Raw genomic sequence first — 17,682 nt, forward strand, 5'->3', positions numbered from 1 at the left:
CTTCCCTTCCTTGTGTCACAGCCTGGGACTGGGAACAGCCTGGTGTGTTTTAAACATCAGCTGTTTCTGCCAGACCCTGCAGGAGCTTATGAATGAATTCCCACAAACTCTGCCCATGACCAGGCAAAACTTGCAGGCTCACAGTCATCATGCACACCCAGACCCCAGAGCTGGAGCAACCAACAGTAGCTTCACACCCTCTGAGCTGAACACCACCAACAACCATCCCATGCTTGCCACATGCCATTGCTCCATGGAGAATTTTTTATATTCCCAAAGAGGCTGAACTTCCAAAGAGGCCCTGCTAAGCCACTACCCAGCATTTCAACAGCACAGGCTTCCCAAGGAGCTTGGTCTGGCCTCAGGACTCATTTTTTTTATTCTTTCAGAAATGCACCGAGTATGGAAATTCAACCCGACGGGGCTGCTCCAAGCACAGAGACTTACCCTTCAGTCTCTCAAATCTTTGTATTAAAAGGCTCAGACTTACGCTAGAATGCTGAATGGGTATCCAGGCAGGTGTTTCGACTGAGCATTTGTGGGATGGGCATCTGCCATGGCTCTGCTGCAAATAAGTGAAAATGGCATTATACACAACACAGTATGTGCTGCAAGCACCAGGCGCAATGGACTCCATTCCAGATGGAGCATCTAGGAGTTTGCTAGTATGCACTACACCCCATAGTCATTGTCATTTGTCACATAGGGCAAATAATTTGCAGTTTGCAAGACCAAAAGGACCCCAACACTTACCCATTAATTTTGCTTTGAAGTTTGCAGTGATGTGGGTGAACATATCCTTCATCCACTCTGAACCCCAAGCATGTGCTATCTGGCTTTCCCTCACACTGGAGCATTCAGAGAACAACAGCAGAGCTTTAGGCAGTATGTAGAGATTGGCTTCTTCCCCTAATTTCATGACAGGCTGCATTTTTCCATCATGTCCCCTTTGAACTAGTGATTGGTGCAGCCTGAACCACCCCAGGGCAATTTCCCAGAAGGAATAAGTTTTAGGGTGTGTTTCTTTGTTGAGAAGAACACTGCTTGCTCCCCAGATTGGCCCCTGGAGGACATGGAGCAAGTACCCAAGATTCCTGTAGTTCCCTGAAACTTTGTGGAATCAAGAGTGAGGGGTGAATTTAAAGTCTAATGTTCCACTTTGCAGTGAAAGATGCAACTATCAGGCCTTGGGGCTTATCTTCCTGTAATTTCCCTTGAATTTGCAGTGATTCAATTACATTTTAGCAAAGGTTTGGAGCCCAGGAGAATGAATTGCACAGTAGATTGGGTCAGAGTCCCTGAAGAAAAGTTCAGAACAAATTTTGGTGTCTGCCACCATTACTCTCAGCATTTCATATAGGAGCCAAACTATTATTTAGTTCCTGGAACTGGAGGACTCTCACAATCATGTATGTTCCTGAAGCTGGAAATAATGATCTTCAGAATACCTGCCAACCCAAACCATTCTATAATGCAGGAAAAAAAGCTTCCTTCCTTCTCTTGATTTTCATATAAGCCAGATATATTGCAAGGAACCACATTACACATTTCTTTTCCTCATGCTGAGAGCAAAGGAGAGCAAGCTCTGTGAACACTTACGATGAGTCTTCACACAATTTTCAGCCTTTAGTCTGATATCAGAACATTACCTAAGCACTATTGTGCTTTGTTCTTTATCTTCAAAATATAAATATTTGTAAAGCTTTGCAATACTAAATACTTTTGTAAGTAAAAAATCCCAAACAAACAAACAAAAAAAACCCTGCACAACCAAAAAGAAAAACTGTGCATATTAGTTTCAGCTTTATATTCCCCAACCTTAAAAACTTTTACAGTTATCTTTTACATTTTCACATAGAAATTTTTAAGGGATATTAAATGTAAAACAAAAAAACCAAACCACCAACAACAAAAAAAGCAGCTAGCAAGCAAGAAGCATTGTACCTTTAGATGAAAGTTTATAAAGTCTGGCTTAAAAGGATTTTTAAAAGTCAATGCTATCATGGCAGCAATATCCTGTGGGTGTATCTTATCTCCTGAAAGGAAGGAATGAATGCAACAGCAAACTATGTAATCCTATAGAAATAATGAAGCTATAAATTAATTTTGATCAAAAGAGAGAATGAAATATTGGTAATTTTTTTTTTATTTCTTTAACAATTCCAGGTCTTCAGTCTTTAAACCAGGCCAAGATGACATCAATAAAATTAATAATTTTCTTTGGACATGAAACATTTTTTCAATCGAAAAGCCAGATCTTACAAACTCAGGTAATATGTTTGTCAGGAGACCCCTCAAAAAGACTCCTCACAATTTTAATAGGGATACATCTTCAAAATTAACCTTCAGATCCCATAGCAGAAGGGGCTAATACTCCACAAGTATTTTTGTCTTTGGGATTCTTACCAAAATTACCTCAGGGCCCAGAATCACATGACACAAGCTGCATATTCAGAGGCCAGGAAGGCAGAGCTAACTGGGAATTGCTCATAGGCACCATTTGTCCAGAGATTCCAATTTTTAGACACAAGGGCTGGGGCATGGATCTGTTGAGTGACCTGCAATTTGCTCTCTCACAGCTGAATACTTGAATTACTGTGCTGATAACATGACATTGCACTGGAATTGTCTGGGAAATGCATGTCGCTAAAGAGCTAGGACTGAACACTTTTCTCCTGATGCTTTTGGGGGCTTGGGGTTGTTGTGGTTCTTATTGGTTTGTGTTTGTTTTTTTTTAATTAAGGCTGACTTTTTATTCAAATTATCACTATTTATTGTATTATGTACAAAACAGTGCTTTTTATAAATTTCATATCTTATACACTCACCTAGTTGAAATAGTTTTAAGAAATAAGTTTGTATATCAGCTGTTGGCAATGCTTTTCTTCATAAAAGTGCTCAATTTTATTTTTTTTTTATAAATTATTCAAAGACTCCAATACAACATAAGTAGAGACACCAACCGAAAAAAATTCTCAAAGTTCAACATCACGTAAAGCGAGCATAGGAAATACTGGTAAGCATTGGAATAAATATGTTGGGTATTACTCATAGGCTGTAGAAGGAATTATTACTGCTAACATTTTTACTGACTTAGGAGTCTGCTGAGGAAAAGGACTGAAGACCTCAGTCCACCACTATACTGGAAAGTTAAAAATATGAAAAGTGATGAAAATCCATCATTTGAAATGTTCTCCATCAGGAATGGAAACAAGCTGATTCTTCTTAGCTTATGAAACAGTGATTTCACAGGTTTTTTTTTTTATCCCCTTCCTGTAGGGATACCCAGACTTCTGCACTAAGCTTCACCCTTGAGACAGCTCCAATGCAGTGATAGACACAGCTACCCAGGCTCAGGCTTTATCACAGCTTCATGCAATCAGAGCCTTCAAAGCAGGCAGTAAGATCTTCAGCCTGTGTAATTTTTGTATAAAGAGACCTTGGGACACAAAAGAATAAATCCATTCTCATTGCTGAATTGGGCATCAGTCACAGCTTTTTTTCTGGGCTGATGCTTTAAGTCCTTGATAAATTGCATAGCAATAATACAGTCAGGAAGCAATGAAGCAATGACCAAAGTCAGATAGAGATGCTAACCTCCTAGTCAAAGACAGTGAAATTCCTCTGCAAGCATCATTACATGTAATTCCCAAAGCAATAGTTTATCAGCTATCCAGAAATGCAGACCCCTTTGGTAATCAGGAGACAGAAAAGCATCAACTTCAGAAGAAAAAATGAAGGCTGCAAGCCTTTCAGAGTCTCTGTGTCCAAACTCTACCTTGCTAGCATGCAACCTTTAAGCAAGTTTTTTTCCTACCTGCTTTTCTCAGTCAGCTGTTGAAAATAACTGACTGGTATTAGTACTGATCAGAATCATTGGTTTAATGTATCTTGCTGATACATTTATATAATGTGGAGTGCCCACTACAATATTGCAGTGGGAAATACTGCAGACTGAATATCAAATAGGAAGGCAAGGATTGTGTGGCACTGCACAAAAGAGATTTCAGGTGACAGAGACACAGTTGTAAATCAGAAAGCTCTGAGTAAGATTGCAAAGAAGAATTCCCCTATTGTGTTGTGTGATCAACCATAGCTGATCACACAATGGCTAAGGGTGTTTGGAGGACTTAAAGAAGAATTACATATATAGCTTATTGCCACTTTCTCATAGGCAGGCAGAGATGATTTGTGTATCATCACTATCAAAACTGGATGGCCAAATATTGCCTAATGTCACACTGGCTGGAGCGGATCTCAGTTCTTCAGGAAGATGTAACAAAATACAGAAAGTACATTTAGAAATATTGTATCTGCTAAAGGCTCAAGGCTCACTGAGCTGCAACACTCTATACAATCTAGCTAAATACTGTTTTTTCAGAGAAGACTTGCAAATTGTATACAAGTCCTTGACTGAAGTCTCCAGTAACAAAAGACTTGGCTAAAGACAAACCGAGTGGAACCTACTTATCTGCTCCTACACATCCTTAGAAATTATCTTCTTTGATGCAGATGATTCTCTAGAGAAATGAGAACTGCAGGTCTCAACCAGAGGTCTCAGACTGGGTAAAATATAATCATATACTTGTCGACACCCCTGACCTAATGATTCACTCATAAATACTGTTTTTCTTTGCACACAGCTCATCATTTTTCAGAAGTTTTGCATCAGGTGAAGTGAGACAGAAAGAAATTGGCATGGTTGTAGCAAAAATATTAAAACACAAAAGCAAAATGCATATTTATTTTGAGGATGTATGTCAGGAGACAACTATTTTTTTCTGCTTTTAGTGGCATTTCGGACATTGCAAAGAATCCATTTGATCAACTTCAGCTTTATGAAATGCATAAAAATGCAGATGCCTTGGCACTTGGAAATTAGCTTCTAATCTCCATCCAGGCACCCTGAATATTAGAGAAGGAACTTACTGAGGATGTACAGCTCTGCTGTTCTTAAGCAGCACTATCATCATTAACTGAGCCAAGCTTAGGCTCTCTTACTTTCTTTTTCCTGCTCAGTATCTTCCACCTTTTCCTACACCTGCAACTCTCCACTGCTGTGCAGTAGTATTAAGCTCTAACTGTATTTCCCTGAACAGTTAATTGAACATTTTATTTTCTCAGTTTATAGAGCTGTTCACAGAATTATGAAACAAATCACCCTTCTCCTTTCGTAGTTATAACCAATCTCAATTAAGAACATCTCCCTAAGATCAGCAAATTATAATCTAATGAAATCTATTGAAAATTTCAGTTTCACTAAACAAGGTCAATCCTGGGAAGAAATGAAATGTCACTCAGAAATGGAGATCAAAGTAATTCCCTTCTATTCTTGCTGCTGCCATAGAGACCAAAGGAGGGGGAAGAGGGGGAAGAAGAGATTTAACAGACTTAATTCTTCCTGAAATTTATAATTAACTACAAGAGAAAAGGGACAATTACCATATTTCTAAAGAATAAAAAAGAAAAAAGTTGAGGTTTTGACAAGATATAATTACAAGACATTACATATGCAATGTACATTGGTTTGTTCTGTGTAATTTTCTTGAGGCTCCCCCCGAAAAAAATTATTTTTTTTCTAGAAAAGACAACACATCTCATCAGTTTACATTCATAATGTTTGAAATACAAAAGCAAGAGGCTTACAATAACTATTCCAAAATTTAACACTGGCAGAAAAAGATTTAAAAAAAATACTCAGATACACTCTCCATCTGTCAGATATCTATGAGTATATTCTGAAGCTAAGGCAAATGGTAATCAATGGAAAGGGTCATCCTGCTCTTCTAAGACTGTGCAGTTTAGCCAGCAGCCAGCCCATAGTCATCAAAGCCATCCTCAAGTACCACTTCAGAACAATATTTACTATCTACATGTAAATTGCATGAATTCAGCACTATTACACTTTTAGGACCTGGCAGGAAAACACCCCAGTTTGAAGTGCTCATCAGCACTTAATAATGGCTATAGATTTTTTTTTTTTTTTTAATAGCTAAATATGAGTCTCTGGGGGGGGGAATCATTATGTTTCCTTTGTTTTGGGATTGTTATAGTCCGGAAATCTAGCACAAAAAAACATAGCTATCCAGTTTATGATTTCAAACTACAATGATTCCAAGCCTGAAGTCTTGCAAATAAAACATAACAAATGTTTGCCAGATCTATTTAGCACTCTATGCAGGCACATAGAAATTTGGTTATTTACTTTGTGTCACTTCCAGCTACTCTTAAATCAATGCCTCATGTATAGTAACTCTCTACAGCTCTGCTGAGCTGGGTAAGATTTTACTGGTTTACAGTACCAATGGCAGTGGTTCAACCTCAGTAATAATACCCAACTTTATCATCTGGAACTGACCTTACAGCCTCCCAGACTCATACAGATAATCTTGCAGGAAGTACAACAAAATCAATTGAACCTCATTCTCTAAGTATATACCTTGTTGAAACTATATATTAAGTTTATTTCAGATTAGCATAAAATAATTTGGTGGGCAGGAGAACAGGACTATTTTCTTCAGTATTACCTATTATAAAAGGACTTTGGAACGAATAAATGTTTTAAGTATTAGATATTTATGTCAGCATTAGGCCACCATAACCAATTACCCAGCTTAACCTCATAGCAGATTCACCTCTGCAAAGGGAGACCAACAACTGGCATAGAGTGGGTGGACCTGTGTTCACCTCCAGCATATGAACTGATCTGATTTACCATTCTGCCCTTCTGAGAGTATTTTGGGACTGGTTTAGTGGCTGGAATAGTGAGGCTACTCCAGTAGTGCTACCTCCAGAATTTTTCATTCTTCAGCCAAATTCTAAAAACATTTAAAATCAACAGGGGGTCAATTGTGTCAGACAAATATTAATTGAGGGTTACCCCCTCACTTAGAGAATCCACAATATTCTACTGGGATGGAAGACCTCCTCTTACCTTTCCCAGGCATGTCACACTATCAACATTTTAAAATCAGCTATCCCAGATGCAGCATCTCCACACTCAGATTCACAGTGATACTATTACAGAGGAGGAGCTTGTCTTCTGTGTTGGGACTATGGGAAAAGGGAAGTAAATGCTGTCAGAAAGACAAGGTGTGTATTTTATAGCTCTTCTCTGCTTTACTCTTCATGCTGTCAAGTGGAGTGATGAGTGTGTGGAGTGGGGGACCTACAGAAGAGTTATACCATACCCAGGGTCTAATCCAGATGTTGGTTCCATACTTGACCGCAGTGGCTTATTTTCCAGGACCAATGCACAATTTAAGACTTCTGCTCAGATATCTGTCAGAGTTTTGCCTCAAGTGCATACATTGGTGTCCCCTGTTCCAAATACATTGCTGTATGAGCAGAGGAAAATAGGATAGACAGATGTTGCTGGCTCCTGGCAACCTTGCCAGTCAGAATTGCACACATTCAACCTTGATATGGGTTAAGAACATAAGCATTATGTCCCTCTGCTTCCCAGCACCATTACAAAACAGTTTTTTCCTTCCATCTTTACTCCATTCCTTTAAGCACTTGAATTAAATCCTTACAAAAGGTGCTGGACAGACAGCCATTGAAAGATATGGTTAATTCACCAAACTAGACTATCACAGATTTTTTTTTCCAGTCACATGAATAATCAGATTTTCATTAACTGTCTGGTACCACAGAGGTCAGTGTCACTTGAATTAAACATGGGACCTGTTACAGAAGTGATCCAGCTTAAACCACTACAGAGTTAAGTGGAAGATGGAAACAAGAATCTCTAAGGAGTAATAGTTGCAGAATTTTCAACATTTTGATGATGGAAATTTATTTTTGTCGCTAATAAACTGAGAAGTTCAAGCTGGGAATTCTCCATTGTCTGAAGGTGATCAGTTCTCTGGTTTACAAGCTGGAGGACATAACTTTGGGTAACAGGAATTACTCTGGTGCTCAGTACTGTGAACATGGGAGTAAGGAAACAAAAACAAATGGTTCAAGTTTTGTAGATAAAATTAGATTTATTTTTTTTTTGGTGTCTAGTATTTGTGTACATCTTTGCAAGCTCCTCTCAAAACAGAGAAGCTTTCAGATGATAAAATTTGGGATTTTAAGCAAATCTGAAAATACATCTCCAAAACAAAACTAGTGGTGACACCAGTAGCAATCAACATTGACAGTTCTTAGGGATGTTATTAATGTTAGGGATAATGAAACATTAGGTTAGACTGGCTGGCAAGTTTTAATATCTCTATCGTAAGAGAAGGTCTGGATGACCATTTGTGGTCATATGTGGTCTATATAATTCTTGTTTTTAGGGTGCTGTCATTGCAGCTGCAAGTACCAAAAAACCCTCTATCTGACACCTTTAAATCACAAGATTTAAAGATACACATTGTTGTCTCTTCATTTGTCTTCTGGGTTTTAAACCTACAGAGCTTCTGCCTCTGAGCTCTCCTTTCTCACAAGAAAGCTTCTTGCCTTTTTTAATTTTTTTCAGTGAAAGCTGATAATCTTTTCTAAGCCACCTGACACCAACAACTGGAAATTGCAGTGAAACAGCCCCTGTTATGGTGAATCTTACCAGACAACACAGAGCTATATATTTTGGGTTTTACCACCAGCAGCTCCTGTTCTATTCATAATTCTGAGAAAGGCAGAAGGGTAGAAGCAGAGCTGACAGCCAAGGGAGAGGACAGGATGTGTTCTCTGATTGTTGGGAGGCACAGTGGGAATACTCTTCCTTTTCAAAAACTGGTGTTCCTGCTGGGAGGGAGTCTTAACTTCAGATTTTATTTATACTGAATTCTTTTTAATAATTACAAAAAAAAAAAAAATAGCTATAAATTAATGAGCTTAATGCTACAGCAGAAGAAAGTAACCATACTGGGAACATAACTAAAATAAACTAGGAGACCATAAGAAGTCCTCCTTGACTGACTCAGCATTTCCTATGTTCTGGGTTCAAAAATGCAAGGAAATATTAAGGAAATAAAAAAGCAGAGGGTGAATCTGTGCAAATTAATATCTTAATTCTATCTTAAACTTATCTTGCAATTTGGCTGAAAAAAATGCTGACATTAGAATTTAAGATTTGGCAAGACACATCAGAAATTTTATGAGATGTTTTCTTTCACCATAAAGAGTTCAAAGCAGTATCATTTAGAACCATAATCTGCAAGGGCATATTCACTTCCCTGCAACATTTATGACATTTTCTACAGACTGGAAATATTGCAAATTCCAGAGTAAATTTAATGATCATGTGTTAAAAATGTCAACTTTGTTAACAGTGTTCATCTTTTGCAGTGGAAATAGCATTCATCTTTTGCTCCTTTTCTATTATTTATAAGATCTGAATAATAAAATTGATGTATTTACTGTCTCCTGACATTGATCCACTTTTCCAACAATGAGAATGGCAATTATTTGCACAAGTCAGACAAATGGATATTCAAATAAGGATAATTACCAGATCTGTGGCCAAATATGACCATACTGTTTCTCTGTAGATTTCATACTATTTTTTTAAATTATTTTTTTAAAAAACTGAAGTGTTCTGAAAAATGTTTGTTCTTATTATATTAGTGAAAAATGGCACAAAGAGATGCCATAAAAATTTAGTAGGTTTCAAGAAAGTAGGGTTACCCCAATACACAGTAAGGCAAGTAAGAGCAATACAATAGGATGGATACAATATAAAATAACTGTGCAGCTATTTAAATATGGCACCAAACAGTACAAGAAAAGCAGCTGTAATTGATTTGGCTTCAAGCCTTTGCAGTATTAAAGTGTTCTGAAACCAGATTTTTGCCATTATTCAGCTCAATTACATATGTTAAAATGCTGTTCTCACATGCATCCAAATTGCAGGTCACCTACAATTCTCAATCCTATCTCATTCCAGCATCAAAGTTGGCAACAAAGTCTGAGTATCTGGAGTTGAATACCTCAGGATCATATGCTTGACTTTCAGATCATTTCAGTTATTTAGCGGGGGATCCAAGAAACACAAGAGATGGTAGGAAAAATATTGTGCAGAGATGTAATAGGGAGCCCTGCTCAGAGCAGCAGCAGTAGTGAGATGGTGGTGAGTCTACATTTGTTATTGTTAGCAGAAACATTTGTCACCCATTCATAAAATTAATAAAGCAGTGTCTCTTGATAAATAAAAAAAGACTCTGGGCCACGTTCTTCTCCCAGTTATGCCATCTTAAAAGCAGGCTTATAACCTCTCTTCCAAACTCACTTATACACTTGCACTGGCCAAACTCTCCAGGACAAGGAAGGATGCAACTGCTGGTCCCCCCTGCCCCATCGGACACCCAACAGTGGAGAAAATCACAGCTATCTTTTTAATCTTCCTCCTTATTTTCTACAAGAAAGTAACATCAGGGAATAGAAATTGGAAATAGTTTAGCATGATCCTGTGCCCAGACTTTGTTTAGTGGTTCTGCACCATCACTGCTGAGCAGTTATGTCAATGGGCACCCATGGGCACCTCTGCTTTGCTGTAGGGCAGGTTGAGGATACAGTCTCAGACCCAGCAAGGCTTGTGGGAACCAGAAGGATCTAGAAAGAACAGGAGGTGAATGAGGCCACAGAAGGAGCTATGCTGTGGCCTCATTCACCTCCTGTTCTTTCTCCATATGGGTTTCTCCACCAGCAAGATGCAAATGACAGTTCGCATCTGTTTCCACAGCTCTCACATGGTTCCTACTCTTTGCAGCAGCCACCTGCCACCCCTAATGGATTCCTATGGGTTCCTGGGTTGTCTCCTCATACCCTTCTTTATGTGGGGCATCCCCACTTGGCATGGCTATCAAGCAAAAAATGACAGCAATGATGATGGCAGTTGGTTACTATAAAACTTATGCAGGATTTAGGTGTTGCTGGCTACCCTAGGCATTCTGTAAGTTCCATGGAAATAACTAAATTAATAGAAAGTAAACCAGAACAGAGAATGGCTACGCTGAACCCCAGTGTCTGGACTTGCCCCTGTAAATGCTCCTTATAAATACTCTCACCATGTGCAAATATTGTTACAAGCACGCGGCGAGTTGCTTGTCCTGCAGGAAGGGAGTTCCCTGATTATCTCCTTCTCATGTAATAGTAAGTTACAAACTAAGTTTGAAGACACCTCAAAGAATTGTTCATCTTATCCCTACCCCAGATCTTTAAAGCTAGGAAGTGTTCTTCACCCTAGAGTCAGCCTGCCATCATTGTTCCAGATAAAAAAATGTTTTTATGCATGTTTGGAAGGAGTTATTCAGAAGGACCATCCCCAAACAGACAGGTTAGACCTAACATCAATATCAGGGTGATGAATTTGAACTAAGGAATTTTTATTTTTCAGGCCTAGAAATGCAAACGAAGAGATGTTTTTCCCGAAAAAAAGCCACAATAAGCCACTAGAAACTTGCATCTCTCCAATCAGAAACATCATGACTATCTAAACTATATCTGATTGGCCTCTTTAAAATCCTAGGACCCATATAATGCCCCCCCTTTTTAATTCTTTAGCTTAGAGATTAAACTGATAAACTAAGAACATATGTGCATTATACTATGTATTCTGAAAGTGCTCTATTAGCTAGAGATATTAATAGGCACAAGCACAGGGTAAGATAAAATATGAAATAATTTTCCTTTTGCTGGTAAAAATAATTACATATTATTTAGTAAGTAATACAGAAGCAAACTGCATGGGCTATAGAAAAAGAGAACAAAATGCTCATTGAAGCAAAGATTATTTATCACTTATCTTGCAGCCTGACATAGTACATGCTCAATCTATTTAATTACAGAAACAGAAAAACAGCAGAGAAATATGTACACATAACAGCAATGTTTCTAGTCCTACCTTGGTCGTGACAATGCACAGACAATCCATTCTGTAAATCTCCACAGGAGTGTATGCAAATCATAAAAACAAATCAGCAAGGGTGAGGAAAGGCTTTTGAACAGCATGAACAGAACCGGAGGCTTGAATCTGCATAGCCTGCTTTTCCAAGTGGGGCCCTCATAAGAAACTCGAGTCCTCCTCCACAATGCTAAAGGCAGTCATGATGCTCACAGGGATCAGAAAACCCACTAGAAATCATCTCAAGCAAAACTTCCAGGTGGCTTATCAGGCTTGATTGCTGCATTGTTCAATCTGTGATCAGAATTTGCTGTTGAATGATATACAGCCTTCTACATAGGAAGATGAGAACCACAACAAGCACAAAAGAGCAAAAGCATCACATTTCAGCCCTGGCTCTGGTTTCACAATTCTGATCTGCTGTTTCAGTATACCCATAAGATTTCCTTTGCCAAGTCTCTCTCTCTCTCTCTCTCTCTCAATCTCTCTCCCTCTCGCTCTCTCCTTCCCCGTCTTTTTTTTTTTTTTTTTCCTCCCCCCTCTCGCTCGCTCTCTCCCTCCTCTTTTCTACTAACTCCGAGCAAGCACAACACATAGAACTATCTGGCCCATCTATCAAAGTGCTGTCACTTCTCTGCCAAAACAACTCCTTTGGGTTGTAAGGGTTTTTATTGAGAGCGTGATTCCTACAAACACATATTGCTTGAAGTGCCTGATTGAAGCATTAAGGTGTGTGTGTGAGAGCTCATGCGTCACATCTACAATCACTCAGAATTACTAGGACAGATTTGGATTCAGGAAGCAAGTATAAATAACAGCTGGAGAAAATGAACTTTCAGAAAGTATAACAGAAAATAATCAGTCAGGGGAAAAAAGGGGGAATTGTATATTTACACATGCACGTAGGTCTGTTAAGCACTACATTGATATAATTATAGTTTACTATCCAAGGAAAAAAAATCATACAAATTATTCAGAGCTAAAAGGGGCAAGTCTTTACCCCTCTTATGAAAAATACATCAAAGTTTTATTTCAAAGAAAGCACCCCAAACCTGCTTTAAAACTCCATAAGTTCTCTCCCAAAGTTTTTCTTCACCTTAGACATATCTGCAGACTTAATTTATCTGATTTTCTGTATGCTATGCTCAGTGTTTTACAGTGTTTAGCCCCCACAGCCCTACCTTTCTTGTTGTGATGCTGGTGCAGAGCTTGCCTTTCAGGTGTCTTACATGAATCATTCTGAGTTAGAAAGCTTGCTGTCAGCTCTTAGTCTTTCTCTCTTACAGATAGAGAGAGAGAAGAAAGAGGGAGGGAGAAAGAGACACAGAAGGGGAAAGATATGTAAAAATGAAAGCTCTGGCCAAAGAGAGAGGAAAATCAATGCTCCTATTCACTGGAAAAAAAAAAAATACAGCCAACTGGACTGTTGACAGCAACAAGAGGAAACGTCTAGACACCCATACATTACAATTCACCTTTTCAACACACTGGACAGCACAATTCCCCCTGGTTGCTTTGCTGAGGATCTCTCATTTTCACTCAGAGCTAAAATATGTTTTCAATAAAATAACCCTTTCCAAGAAAATAAAAGGATATTTAAGAGTCATCCCTCTTCCTTAAATTACTCAGGTTATAACCCTAATATTCTTGTGATTGCTAAAGCAGCAAGAGACTCGGTAAATGACACACATTATTTTGCCAAAATGAGGTCACTGCTACCAAAGTTACAAAATCCATAGTGAATCAGATATGTGGTCAGAGAGCAACCAATCCTCCCCCAACTATTAAAGTCTTGGTGGATGTGACATCTTAAAGAGAAAGTCTCCTGAGCACTCACAACCATGTCTAAAAGTTTAACTCACTCCGTACAACCACATGGGCACAAAACAAACTCGATTTGTATTTACAGCCGGCACTGGAACTTACATTTTTTGTCCTTTCTGAGGTTTAACCCAGTAGCCAAAGAATGAAACAAGTTTATAAACTGTAGATTATCTGAAACAGGGAAATCTTCAAATATCCTTGAAATAAGAACCAATTAACCATCTCATTAAAAATTAATTAATCCATGAAGATGGTCCAACCTAAGCTACACTTGTGCTCCAAGCATGATGGGATAAAAGGGAATTCAGTCAACTCTAAAATCAGAAGACACTTTAACATTTTAGGAAGTACTTTAACATTGTAAAGAATCCAACATTTTGTTCTTTTACAATTGGTAGATTCAAGCTGAACCAGTAAAATGTGAAATATTGCCATACATCTGATTATCTAATGATCTGGCTTTAAAATTTCATATCATATTCAAAACTGGCATACAGGGATACATTCTGAAATTGGTCTCCAAGTGCATGATCTGTAAATGCTTCAACTAGGAATTTATTCTGCTCCAGTGAGCTACTCCCAGTGCATTCATGATCCTATTTGCAGTTTATATGAAAAACAGAGGGGCTGAACCCTTCAACATTTATGTGAATCATGTGATTCATACACGTGCCCCAGAGAAAATCAGGTTCCATTGGTGTACCTAAAGGCTTCCTCCTGCACACCTATTTTGGAGTGTTGCCTCATTCCCTGAAATGCAGCAAGAAGCATTTAACAGAGAAGGATTTGCATGTGTGCTACCCAGCTTAGCCCATCCTTGAGTGGCATGGTCTCTGAAACACTGCAGCCTACTTTTTAACCTCAGAATCTCCTGTAGCCCCAGACAGAAGAGACCCACACTGCTGGGGACACAGTCCCCAGCTCCATCCTTCCCCAGGGTTGTTTTGTTTATGAGGGCTCCTGGTCAAACCTTCAAACACAAACTTGTCAATGATTTGATAGAGTCAGAACTGAAGCATGGGGACAGATGAGGGTCAATGCATCAACAGTGTTTCTCCCAAGGATACAGTTCCTCATTTTCATTAAATACCCATCCCAAACCCCTCAAAAAAAAGGCTGAGCTGCTTCATTTTTTTCTTCCAACTACATCCTTTTTCCATTCATTTTTTCTCCCTGATTGTAAGATTTTCAAATCCTTGGCACTGTTTTACCCTTCATTAGCAACATCTCCTTCTGCTCTCATTTCTGCAGGTCATATTGCTGCTTAGCTTAGTTCTATTTTTTCCTCTGCTCCTCCAGCCTTCATGTTATCTGTACATATGATCATCATTGAGATCTACTGAAGGAAGTCTTGACCCAAAAACCAAAAAAATTGAGAAGCAGCCATCTGGGGTGAAAAGAGGTGGTTTATAGTTGATTTAGGTGGTCAAAAATAACCTTTACGATGAGCTCTGACTCTCTGGAAGCCTTAATACAGGAAGAATAACAACTATTTCCCACTGTGATATCAGTGGCTCCACAGACCACCATGTGAAAACCACTTACCCAGATGACTGCTTCCTTATCCTCTAATTTTACCAAGGTATATATTTTTAAAAGTCATACAAAAAGAAACAGTATGAGGTGAGGGGGTGAAATGTGATGGTCTTTATAATGCAGTGTTTTAGACTGGACAATTTAATGGTCCTTTCTAGCATTAAGACCTTCACTGTATCCAAGTACTTAAACTTGGGTTACCAAAGCATAGGGTGTAATTAGGAAATTATATTTAGAACTAGAGCCTGCAACATCTAGATGAGGTGAATATTTGTAAAAGCAAGCATTTATGAAACCTAAAACCAATAGGAAACATTCTCTGATTTTTTTTAACTCTTTCATGACACACCTTTTAAAATGTTTCTTAAATTCTTTTGAAACCCAAATATTATAGTACAAAATCTCTATGGAGAAATCTAAGATTGTTAAAGAAGCAAAGTTGGCTTAATTATTATCTCTAAGTCAAACAGCAGAAATTAAGAAAAATGAGAGTATTATGTCTCCAAGTTTTGGAGTAGACACTAAGAAAGGAAACATCTACAAGATTTCTAACACAGCATTAGTAATGTCAGCAGCTTGCAGAATTTAGCCAGTGACTATTTAGAGCTCTACGCACCTACACAGAAAACACATGATCACACACATCCTCTTACAAATGTGGGGAAAGATTTATTTACTCCTAGTGTATCTCACATTGTTTACTATAGAGTACTTCTTGATGGTATTAAATTGCCAGTCTTTCACATGGGGTTATATTCTCTTTCTTCCTTTCAGGTCCTATATTGCACCCAAACAAACTAAAAATATTTTCCTGCTCACATCTCTCCCAAGAGTGCAATTGATGTAGTCATGAAGTTATATCTTTATAGTCAGAGATCATTGATACCACTAGAACCCTGTGTCTTCTAGGTTGCTGTCCATCACAACAGGCTGGTTAGTAGGTTAACAGCAGAATAAGAGTTATATGTGTAATTATATGTTGCATAAAATAAAATAAAAAAAAAAAAAAAAAAAAAAAAGTAAAAACTAACTAACCTTACAGGTTCTGGATATGTTGTTATGAGCTAAATTACAGATGAAATGTCAGAATAAATCCTGCTTCAGCCAGGAAGAGAAGTTAATACAAATTTCAGAAGGTGTGAAGTTCTGTATACCTTAGTTGCTAAGAATTTTAATGCAGTTCGCAGGCTGAACCAGAAGCCCATGAGTGGTGGTGTCAATTTAAAGATCAACAAATTAGCATTTCTGGCCCTCCTGACTTCAGCAGCCCTACCAGCAGCAGCTCTGCAACTGGCCTAAGGCCCCTGAGAGTCTTAGGCAGAAACTATGACAAGAATCATTCCCTTCCACATGCATGGCAAATTTCATTCCTATTTAGCACAATCAGTGTCAGAGTCCTGACCAATTTCTCTGGCTGGTAGCTTTCTCAACAGTAACTAGAACAAAAAAAAGATCATTTTCTCTTCCATAGGAAAGCACAGATCTCATCACTGAGCCCTGCAGGTAGATGGTAAAATGGGTGTGAGAAGTGGAGGTTGGTCAGGCAGCAGAGACCTTCATCACACCCAAGTGCACCCAAGTGTCCATGGTGGCCCCAGGCTCAACAATCACATAACAGAGTTTGCTTTGTTCACAGAACAGATTTCCTCTCTTTCTGGCCCCAGCACCTGCCCAGCTTGCCACTTCTATTCAGTAGGTGGGAACTGATATCCCTTTAGCCAAGCATTGTCCTAGCACTCAAAAGCAAGAAAAAAGATACTTTTTGGTTTTCAGTAGACAACATGCACTTTGCTGTCTCTGTATGAGATCTTTTTGCTGAGGGCCTTACAGTAATACCTGGTCCTCAGTTGCTGCACCTGGTGACTAGTAAATTTGCCTCCAAGGGTGCTCAGTGGGACAGCAAGGCAATAATTGCCTCTCTTCCTCTCTAGGAGTAAATGTAATCAAAAGATCACAGAATGTGACAATAGAAAGGAGCCCAGGAGGTCTTTATTCCAACCTCCTACTCAAAGTAGGTTCAGCAGTGAGGTCAGAGCAGGTTATTCAGGCCATTATGCAGACCAGTCTTGAAAATCTCCAAAGATGAAGACAGTGTGACATCTCTAGTAGTCTCATTCCCACAAACTCACCAGCCTGGGGGCTTATGAGAATATGGTAAGGCAAAGTGGGAACATGTTAGGACTTGTATGATTATAGGAAACACAAATTCATAATCACAGAGTGTGGAGCAGAGAATGGGGAAAGCTCTTTGAGCCATCCTACAGCTCTGAAGGGCTTGGATAAGTTAGTCTTTGAAAGCTCTGAAACCTTCATTAATTTAAAAATTATGACTAATATTTTATTTATCTATTATTTCCCATACAAAGCCATAATTGTTTTCTCTTTCTTCCCACATATCCCTTATTCAGAATGAAACAGAAGTGCTTCAGTTACAAATGTTCTGCTGGCTTTATGTGAGCTGGGATACTTTGCAAAGAAACACATAGTACTCA

The 17,682-nt window shown here is 38.6% G+C and overlaps 1 protein-coding gene across 1 annotated transcript in view; it reads right to left on the bottom strand.

The window, feature by feature from the left end:
* Window positions 1–17,682, bottom strand: part of DLG2 (discs large MAGUK scaffold protein 2) — a 967,325-nt gene that overhangs the window by 808,998 nt on the left and 140,645 nt on the right. The window contains 1 exon segment of the mRNA XM_030469255.1: window positions 491–565. Within this exon segment, the coding sequence (XP_030325115.1) occupies window positions 491–565 (75 nt within the window).

The sequence above is a fragment of the Calypte anna genome, chromosome 1, assembly GCF_003957555.1.
Source record: "Calypte anna isolate BGI_N300 chromosome 1, bCalAnn1_v1.p, whole genome shotgun sequence".
Classification (NCBI taxonomy): Eukaryota; Metazoa; Chordata; class Aves; order Apodiformes; family Trochilidae; genus Calypte; species Calypte anna.